The following is a 10756-nucleotide window of genomic DNA, read 5'->3' on the forward strand; positions in this document are numbered from 1 at the left end:
GTGTATATGTGTGCAGATGGATGGCTGTTCAAAACGATCCAGACTACCATTTCCCCCAGGCTTACAAAATAATCAGTGAAAAGCACAAAATGTATTCTTCACTATGGCATTTTCAGCACGTTTCTTCACACCCCATGTAGACATTTCTGAACATGGCCATACATCTAATAGCCTCATTCCTTTAGTCATTTCACAACAACAACAAAACAAAGGAGGAGGAAACATGACAAACTTTTCCTTAGGAGTCTTTATTGGAATGCATGTAATATTATGTTAATACTCTAAGACATAAATAAATTGCATCATTAACTTTTCCAGATGAAACACATATCAGGGAGGGTGGTGGTGCATAGACACATACCCACCAAACTCCCCCCCCCCCCCACACACACACACACACACACACACAAACACACACACACACACACACACACACAAACACACACAAACACACACAACTCCATCACAATGTTCACTTTCGCTAGATAAACAAAACAAAAACAAACAAAAAAATCACAATGTTCAAATTGTGAGGGGAAGGGAGCAAAAAGCACAGTAACACAGCATTACACTTCACAGCTCCTGGACGCTCGTTGGGAGTCGGGGTGAGTGACTCACTGTAATGAAAGGTTTTAGATCCATGAGGGCCGACGTTCATACACAGTAGACAAGCAATCACAAACATGCCGACACACGCTCACTCACACACACTTATATAGAGATGTGTACACATAGTTGCAGCATGTTGCTGGAGAGGGAATGAGTGTGAGAAGCTCAGCTTCTGGCTGCGACAGCGGCGGGGGCTTGCTCCGTGGACTGCAGCTGTTTGCCGAGGTACTCCCTGAGAAGAGACGAGAAATATGCCACAGTTCAGAACCCTAGAAAATAAACACTAGACAGGTAAGTGAGGGGAGGAAGAGAAAAAAAAAAAGAGTATCATTCATTCTGTGGGTGACAAAATGGGTGCCTCACCAATGCTAGCATTTTAACTCGTTTGAGAACGAAGAAAGCATGAGCCACAGTTGCTTTGTGACGGCAAAGTTCCATTCCTACATCCTCGATGCTCAACAGAACAACTCGATTGATTTGTACTTACTTGACTGATGATCTTAGTCAATGTAATCAATGCACACATTTACAATCTGCGCCTCTTACACAATCCGTTGGGAAAGGTCCACAGACTCTTTGCAAAGGGGCAATTACCGCAGGGAAAAAAGCAATACGAGCAATTACTGCAATTCAAACCGATTTCCACAAAGGCATAATTGATTCATACTTGTTCGTAATTAGGCAGGCTTTAGCAAACATATGTGGCCTGCCATCCATCTGAGCTCTCACTCCGCCATCTGTTGGAGCCAGTAGTCCTTAGCCACACAGAATGGCGAGGGGCAGCCACTCCGCTGAGATAAAGGTTATGACTGACAGGACCAAACACAGTGGCGTTTTTAAAATAGCACAGACGTGCCATCAAGTTAGGTGTCAACACCCACTCCACAACCCCCGAGCTATGCTTTCTTCTTTACAGCAACGCATTTCATTAGTGAAAGTCTCTCAGCGAGACACATTCACAACCCCCCTTTCTAGCAAAGAGGTCATAGCATTAAAATATAGAAAAATAAGCCAACGTATCTGAGGAACACCTGGCTGTTAGCTGCATTAACTCAAAGAGATTTTAGGCCAGTTTTGGCCTTTTGGTAAATTCTGACAGTGGACATATTTTTTGTGTGAATAATGTACTGAGTGGGATTCCCACATATTCATCACTTCATTTATTCCTCCCCATCATTCCTGTGAAGGGAACTCAAATGTGCACGTCTGACCTAGCATTTCCTTCATGCCAGCAGTATGCGGTCGTGTCTTCCTAAGGATAGTGAATGCTTCACGCAGTACACTCATCAGCGCTCTCTTCTCTTCTCCCATACAAATCTGCTGCACTCCCGAGCTAGCTTGCCACAAGAGCACTGTTGTTATTACAGCACCGAGGCTCCACTGGGCTGTAAACACCTCCAATGAGCTCAATGACACCAGTATTATATGAGTCTTCAATAAAGCTGTATGGCAAAATAATCATAACAGCTCCAAATGCCCACAACAGAATGCCCAGCTGGTTGTTACAGGGCAGCAAGCTCCAGTGGGAAGAGAGCAGGGCTTCAGCCTTGAGCACTCAAATAGAAGCAAACTTGCAAACATTCTTGAATTTGTTCCCAGGGCAACCAGTTAGTGTCAGTGTTCTAGGTGTGTTCATCACGTATTGGTGTGGCTGTGTTGCTATGGTTCTAAAGCGGTCTTCAGGGAAGAAAACCTCGCCTAATTATTCTCCGACATCACCATCTGGAAGCACTGGCAGAAACACACATGACATTATCAAACCACCCATGGAGAAACTGCATTAACCCAATGTTTGAGTGCTTGCCAGGTACATACTAATTTACCCAAATGATGCAAGAATGTCGAGATGACTGAAAAGTCCCACAGAGATACAGAACTGGGGTGCAACCTGTGTCAATACTTTTTGAACAATAAACTCAACCTCACTCTACCAAGACACTCTCAAGGTCAGGCTCAGGTTCTTAAGCCCTCACACCGCCATGCTCCCTGTTAAAAGGCTTTTCAAAAGAAAGAAAGAAAGAAAGAAAGAAAGAAAGAAAGAGAGAGAGAGAGAGAGAGCACCAGGAGCCTTACAATGCTCTTACTACTTTAGTGCCATCAACAGCACTTCAGAAGCTCAGTTCTCAGATGAGACACATTCCCTCCACCATTAGCCAGAGGGAAAACAGGCACCAAATGTGCTATTCTGATGACACGATCCATAAAGTCTGGAGTGACTGTTGCTTGAAATCTGTTGATGGTCTCGCTTTTCATAATCTTCAATCTCAAATCAGTGATTGCATTCGGCCACATACCCACTCAATCTGGAGCAGTTACGGGCTCCTGCTGTCATTTCAGGCATAAAATGGGAGACTTTATGATATCTGAATGACAACATTCAAATGCAACTTGTTTTTTTTTTATATCAATACATATACACGAGCTAGAGCAGAGATGGCAGCAAATACAAATCTGATGAATGCAAACTCTGTTTGAACACCTCAGAGCTGTTCTTCCCTTTGATGGACTAATATCTAGTCAAGGCCACACAGGCAGATAATCACACGGCATAATCACACTGCATAATTGAGGTCTGTCCCTGAGACCTACATCCCTGTTGCAGTTCAGACAGTATTCTTTCTTGTATCCCGTCTGAAGCACTGGATGAGAGGGAGAGCACAAAATAAACCAGCTCTTTCTTTTAGTAAACCATAGACATTTCAGACTATCCTCTCCTCTCCTCTCCTCTCTCCCCTCTCCCCTCTCCCCTCTTCCCTCTCCCCTCTCCCCTCTCCCCTCTTCCCTCTTTCCTTTCCCCTCCTCCCCTCCTCCCCTCCTCCTTCCCTATCCTCTCCTCTTCTCCCCTCTCCTCTCCTCTCCTCTCCCATAGCCTCTTCTGCTGTCTTACCTTAGATCAATACACCTGAACAAAGGCTTTGGAAATGTCTCGCTGAACTCTAATTTTCCAGACAAATTGCTTTAGGTTGAAGCAACCACATGGTGAAGTGCAAAAACAAGCAATTTGAATCAACAGTCTGGTTCAACAGTAGCTGGACGAAACCCCCTCGGTGGCAGTGTTCCAGACATTAGTCCAAAACATACAGAAGTGGCTGAATAATCTGACCAGAACTGTAAAACACACGGAGATCGATTCACTGCTCAGGGTCCAGAGGGGAGATGGAGGAGCTGAAGCTGCTTCCCAGAAAGGAGGCAGAGAGAATATGGAAATACTCGACAATAGAAGACTCCAGACATGTATTATGCCTTAAAAGATCAAAGCCAGCACAGACATGGTGTCAAAGTGTAGACCAGAACACATCTCTTCAGCCTTTTTAAGAGCCACTGAGCGAGCAATCTGTTTTCATTAGGTTCCTGAGTGTTTACACCACACTGCATGCACAGTAAGCCTGTGTATGGACTGGGTTTATAGGAGCTAAAATACCCTGTGAGTTGCCCTGTACATGTGCCACACTAAAACACATCTACAATGCATCACTGAGGGATTTCAGGGGTCGAATGCTTTCCAAAGCCGAAACACCACAACAATTTGTAGTTTTCAATGAGTGCTTTTTCATTATCATAGCCTGGCTTTGCCAGACCCACAGTAACTGCACTCACCGTGCTCTGGATCTGCTCCATTGGATTAAAATGTGAGGAGTAACCAATGAGTGAGAATCCAAATTATACGGAGTGATTCAATTTACATTTTATAGACTAGGAAATGTAAAATTGCAGGGCTGTTTCCACTGCTGGTTTCGAAGACTAAACAATCACAGCGCAGTGGGGAATTCGCATAGAGTTAGAAGCATCTGATAAAGTGAGTTAACATGTTCCAGAGACGTGAACAGCAGCAGGATGGTAACACAACACTGGCAGATCGACATGCGTAAATGTGCTGTGCTAACCAAAGTCATGGGACTGCACTGTGCGATATTTAGCTGCATTTCAATCCAAGAGTAAATTTAGTACAGTGCTAGGAAAAAAAACACTGCATTTTAGCAACCGTACATGATAAAACCTGCTTCTGACTTCCTGCCATCATCACATTGACTATTTTCAAACTATCAGTTCAAATTCTGAACTCTGAAACAGTTGTTCAGCAATATTTGCCAGGAATGTCTACGTTTCTAACAAAGCCAGGCTAAGTAGTTGAACCCAAACCCATACACGCAAAGTAATCAAATGGCTGTTCGGAATTGTGTATTTACATGGCTATAAGTAACTAATACTTTTCTATAAAATGTGTCTAATGCCGTTTCAATCTGATTTTCCTTAGGATTGGCGATACCATTCCATTCCAACTGGGCTGTCAATCAGATTATAAATGGATTATTCGGCTCCATACAAGCGTAGGGCGCGACAGGTTCGATTCGACTGAATCAGGTGTGATCCACTTCACAACTCAACTCTGGCAGACAAGCAGCAGACCTCGAGGATCCAGATTCACTTCTCTTGGCCAAGTGAGCCTCAGACTTATCACCATAGAGTGGCAAGAGGAAACATTCTTACCAGTTGTGCACCATGAGCTTCTGCACCGCCAGCAGGGCGTTGTAGCGGACAAGCTGGTCCTCATGATGCATGTGGTTCATCACCAGCTGCTTTCCGCCCAGCTGCTCAATCACTCTGAGGGGGAGAGGGGAGAGGAGAGGCAGAGAAAGAGAGAGAAAGAAAGAGATAGAGAATTAGAGAGAGAGTTAGAGAGACAAAGAGAGAGAGTTAGAGAGAGAGTTAGAGAGACAAAGAGAGAGAGAGTGTAAGTTTGGGGTGAACCTGGCCTTATCTCGCAGTCAAGACGACCATGTCCCTGTGTGCTCCTTTGAAATGATGAGTGGGGTAATTGAGAACCTGCAAGCGTGACAAGGCTAGAGATGATAAGCTATGAGATGAAAAGAGACTTTTGAGGCTGGGGCCCATCTGGAGCTGAAGTGACTTTGCAGCCAGAAGGAAGTCTTTATTGATGTCTCTGACGCAGTAGCTGGGACACAAGTGGGTAAGAATTGAAAAGCCAAGGACGCCCTGTCACTCTTAAAACATCCTGTCTGACACTTGACACATGAAAAATGGTAATCATGTAAAAAAGCCTAAATACGTAAAATGCACACGGAAATAACACGTCAACATTATTATATTTAGGATATTCTACAAAATAACATTGCCACACACACATATGCTAGTTTATCATTAACTACTTATAAAATATTGAATACATATTAAATCATTTAGCCACATTAAGAAAAGGTATGGTCAATCAACAAAATATTGTTATGTAGCACATATGACACTTCCTCTGGATGGGAACAGGCACAATGGGTCAAAACTTATTTAATCACCTGATATACATGTAATGTAGTTTGGTCTCTTGTGCAGATGCACCAGGCAATAACAGTGAACTAGTCATTCTCACATTCACATTCAAGCAATGGTAGCAATGATAGGCTACTTGATAGAATCATGATTATACCTTTTTCAGATTTCACACAAGGGCAAAAACAAGGGAAGACTTAAATAGGCTTTCTATGCTTTTAAGACATCGGAGGAGTTCAAGGAACTTGTTATTAAAAATGTTCAGCATCTCAAGTACAGACCACTTAAGTCAACAGTGGTTCAGGAGGTAGAGGAGATGTTTAGTAATCGGAAGGTTGCTAGTTAGATCCCGACTCCTCCTCACCAAGGGTTCGAAGTGTCTTTGAGCAAGACAACGAACCCCTAACCGCCACTAATGCGCAGGTTGGCAACTTAGATAGTAGCTTCTGCCATCGGTGTATGAATGGATAGATGTCTGCGGCATTAATGTGTAAAGCACTTTGAGTGCTCTCTGAGTAGAAAAAGTGCTATATAAATGCCATTTATTTACCAAAATATGACTACATTTACCATTATATGAGAAGGTTTCATGTCAGTGCCCAACAACTTTGCTTACAAAACCCCAAATGAATCCAGGTGTGCAAGTATGGCTCTGCTCTACCCTTCCTTCTTTCCTTCATGGAGCAGGGTATCTATAACCCATAGTACCCCTTATTCACACCGGGTAAAACAGCTGTGGTCAGTCAGGGGTTGTGGAGGGGAGCCAAAGGAATAGAGTAAAAGGCTCCACCTGATAAAATTATAGCAATTTCCATCGAGCTCCTCTGTAACAAGACTCATGTGGGCAAATTGCTCTGGAGTGGCTCGATGACGGGGTAAGGGGGCCTGTCAGTAATTCTCACCACTAGCTCCCCGGCTGAGAGCAGTTGGCCCCATGACCACGGAGGTGTTGAATGTGCTGAAGAACCGGGCAATCTTTGCGGGGGGGAGTGGGGTGACTGGGCCGCCCCCTCTAGTGAAACAGATTCAGGATTAAGGGCCGGCACAAGACAGAAGCCTCGGCAGCAGCGCCATATAAAAACGACCACCTTCACGTTATTACAACTCAAATTGGTTTCCCGTTATTGTTTCCCCCCCACAGTTTCTCTTTTATTTCCCACATGAATGGTGAAAACGCAAACGGTCAAGATTACTGAATGACATTTAAGCATCGAGGAGAATTCAAACCGTGCACAGGTTCAGATATATTGAGGAATCGGGGGTTGAGAGGACTCTCACCGTTTCCCTCGTGGGTAGTGTCTCACGTACTCTCCTACATCATGAGCGGCCACAGCAATCACCTGAGGGTCATCAGACACCTCCAGAAGCCTGGTAAGAATCCTGAGAGAGAAATTTCAAGAATCAGAGCACAGGACGTCGCTGATGAATACTACTGAGGACAACATTGGAAAATAAAACACACTTTTTATCATTGGTTTGAAAGCCCTGGATGTTACTGTTATTTGGTTGGGACAATAGGGACCAGAAGATGATAAGGGAGGCGAGGCGAGCTCTGCTGAGAGGGTATACAGACGGGCCATCACCTCGCATAAGTGCTCGCAAGGTGTTGTTAGAGTATCATTTAGGGACTGCAGATCACACATAAACACTTCAGCTCCATTAGGACGAATAAGCCCTTTAAAAGGCGTGCAACGGAAGGAGAACAGACAGCTGTACCACTGGTGGTTTATAGGCTGCTCTGCTGCTGACATTATCCTTCTGAGAGAACATTCCACCCATATTACACCTATTAAGCCCTCAACATTAGACTTCGTCATTATAAGCATCATCATCACCATTATTATAGTCATTACTATTAGTGCATTAATGCTACTTATCATGGACATATAAATGGACTCACAATTATCCACGTAACCAGTAAAGGATCACATGAAGAACTTTAAAGAATCATCATAAGAAAACATTTTGTACTTTTTGCCCCACTCAGAAGAGAAAACACATTAGTCGTAAGTCAATTTATATGACAGAAATGGTAATTTCTTTTGTTTTAAGTGCCTTTTCATTCTTTACAAGCACCCAAACCTGGGGTCTTCACAGCCTTACTTGAGGAGCTCATAGTTCTTCTCATTCAGACGCACAGCGTTTTCTCGCCAGAACTTCTCCGATTTGTGCACCGGGCTCCACTCCAAGCGTCCAGACTTCAGTTCAGAGCTGTACTCATCGAATGAGCTGTGGCAGAGGGGAAAGAGGTGGAGGGAACAAGAGGGACGTGTAATCAGAAAAGGAATGCTGCATTTTAAGAGCATGTTCATCACAGCTACGGGTGGTGGTGTAGCTGCTCTGTCTACAGATGAATACCAGTGCAAATGTCACTGTGTTGATTTCAATTAACTTGCAATCCCTCAAGTACACAGTATATACCTTACATCTTAACATTAACTATGACTGACCTACCCCCATAACACTTTACATTTCCTTTAAAACTTCACTGAGATGCGTCATAAATACTGATTTTAACACGTACACAGATAACCTTGTCTGATGTTCTCTGGTGTCAATTCACTTACAGTATGACTTTGAGGTGGCAGACTCTTCTTGGGTCTAATGTTGTTGGTCACATGTTTATGTCAGGTGTTGGTGCAGTGATTGGATTTTGTTGTTATAGGCATATGGTAAGGGTGACACCATTTTACTTGGTAACTTAACTTACACTTAATAACAGCAAATGACAGCTGTAGGTACTTCTCAGTGTCATAATTAATTGTACTGTCGCCAGATGCTTCAAAGATTTATCAAATATTATTTTATTTATTTAGGAATATTATTTCGTATTTTATTTTACTTTTTTTTTTACTTTACATTTTATTTATTATTTTTGTTTTACTTTAATTTTGTTAAATTACTACCGTCTCTTGGTGTATATTTTGTTACACCTTTTACACATGCGCCAATGTCTGTGTAAAGTACCCTTAGAGATAACCCTTATTTGTCTGAAATCTGCTGCATAAATGAACCTTGTTACGCAACACAAATCCCTGGTCTAGCCAAAGGATGCGAGTGGAATTCCTGATGCCTGCTTTGTGAGCACCTTAGGTCCTGCACACTCTCTCCAAGTTTATCCAGCAGGAACTTGATGTCCTCGGTGATGTCCTCGTCGTCATATTTCTGCTGTTCCAGGTTCTCCAGCTGCTTCAGCACCTTGCACTGGATCATGGCAAGTGCGTACTCCTGACGAGTCTCCTTCTCTGCAGACTTCTCCAGGAGATTCTGCAGACACAACGGACAATTATGAACCCCCCAGAAGTATGAGCAGGTTGTGTGAATTTTACTGGTTTTCTTTCACTGCTTAGTAAATATGCTGTGGTTATGCAACCAAGCGCTGATATAAATGACACTGTTGCCATTTGCCCAAACCTTTGGAAGAATAACTGAACTTGCTGTTTGACCAAGTTGACAACATAAAGCCCTTGTGATACAAAGCATGACACAGGGTATGATGCGAGTTCAAATTTAACTGAACCCCACCAGTTCTGATATTATTTTCCATTTACTGCAACCACAGACAAGCTCTTCAAAAATGTTAATTTCACAGCACTCAATAGCTCAATAGCTATTCTGATATAAATATCTCCTAATGGCTGTGAATAACAACTCTGCTGATGCGGTGCAGACCAGTCAACTCTACATGTCTACACATGTGCCCACCTGACAACAGGGCCATGCCAACAAGAATCTAACTGAAGTGCTGTTACTAGAGACCTGACAACAACTCTGTGTCCCAATTAGAAAAGCAGATCTCAAATAAGGAGTCCCACCACGCACATACTCAGTAGGAGCTGGCAGCAGGACGTTATGATAGTGAATCAGCAACTGCCTTTCCTGTGATACATGGATGGTAAAGGTTAACGACTAAAATCTGGCAGACTGAATTTGTAGGGGCGAAAGACAGTGGGCTTAATTATTAAATTCAATTTATTTACAAGTATATATATTTGGAAGGTGAGTATTTTTTTAATTTAATATTTATAGGGGGAATATTAATTTATTGTTATATTAGTAATAATTAGTGCTGGAATTATTACGTTTTCAATTGACATATACCTGTACAGCCACGATAAAACTTGCAGAAAAATACAGGAACTGTTGTGTGTCTTTCGCTGTGTGTTTTTATTCGATTCATGTAATTCAACATGCTTTTTTGTATGACTGTTGCCATGGATTTCATTTCATGTCAATTTACTTCCACTTCCAAAGTGTACTATACACTATAACGCTATCACACCTCCTGCATCTCAAAATAGCAGCAGCATACCTGTGAAACCATGGCTATTGTGAAAACCTCAGCTGCCAGTTGTGTTGCCATTAGGAAAAGCACTACAGAGGTGCATGGACGAGCACAGAAAAGAAGAAAGGCACGGAAACCAAACCTGACGCTATTCAATTACAGCCAAATATATTCTTTACTGAAAGTAGCAGTCTGACGCACACTTTCAAAATGCTAGTTCACTTAAGCTTGGCACTTATACCTACACGTGCAAAGTGTACAGTATGTTTGGCAGCCCTATTTAAAATAGTAAAACTAGGAGATGCACCAAGAGCACTTCAATACAATGGGCAATTGCCCTCCCATCTTCCGATATTAGGATAATAGGTCATAAAAAAGCCATACCACACAAGTTCACCCGTTTCTCTTTAGTCCACTCTGTATGCACAGAGAGTGAGCAGTCGCTGATCACTACTGTGCTGTTTGAGCTTGGCTTCAAAACAAGCAAATTAAATGATCCACTCCGGTGCTTGTGTTATAGACACCCTGAAAGGACAGAGCGAACATTTCTTTTTCTGAAAAATGTTTGAGTCCCCTCGA

The 10756-nt window shown here is 42.8% G+C and overlaps 1 protein-coding gene across 1 annotated transcript; it reads right to left on the reverse strand.

Annotated features, from left to right (window-relative positions):
* Window positions 1-229: 229 nt before the first annotated feature.
* Window positions 230-10216, reverse strand: atp6v1h (ATPase H+ transporting V1 subunit H). Its single transcript, XM_031559963.2, has 6 exons — window positions 10205-10216; window positions 8981-9228; window positions 7996-8121; window positions 7171-7272; window positions 5098-5211; window positions 230-841 (listed from the first exon to the last, which is right to left on the reverse strand). The coding sequence occupies exons 1-6, from the start codon at window positions 10214-10216 to the stop codon at window positions 775-777; spliced, it is 669 nt and encodes a 222-aa protein (XP_031415823.2). The 3' UTR covers window positions 230-774.
* Window positions 10217-10756: the final 540 nt, after the last annotated feature.

Source organism: Clupea harengus, chromosome 22 (assembly GCF_900700415.2).
Source record: "Clupea harengus chromosome 22, Ch_v2.0.2, whole genome shotgun sequence".
Classification (NCBI taxonomy): domain Eukaryota; kingdom Metazoa; phylum Chordata; class Actinopteri; order Clupeiformes; family Clupeidae; genus Clupea; species Clupea harengus.

What these genes read in the sequence shown, in the direction of transcription:
- atp6v1h (XM_031559963.2), bottom strand. An exon ending in AAGAACTATGAGCTCCTCAA is followed by an intron (nt 7,273 to 7,995) that starts GTAAGGCTGTGA and finishes TTTCTCTCTCAG; the next exon opens with GATTCTTACCAGGCTTCTGG. An exon ending in AAGCTCATGGTGCACAACTG is followed by an intron (nt 842 to 5,097) that starts GTAAGAATGTTT and finishes GTCTCTTCTCAG; the next exon opens with GGAGTACCTCGGCAAACAGC.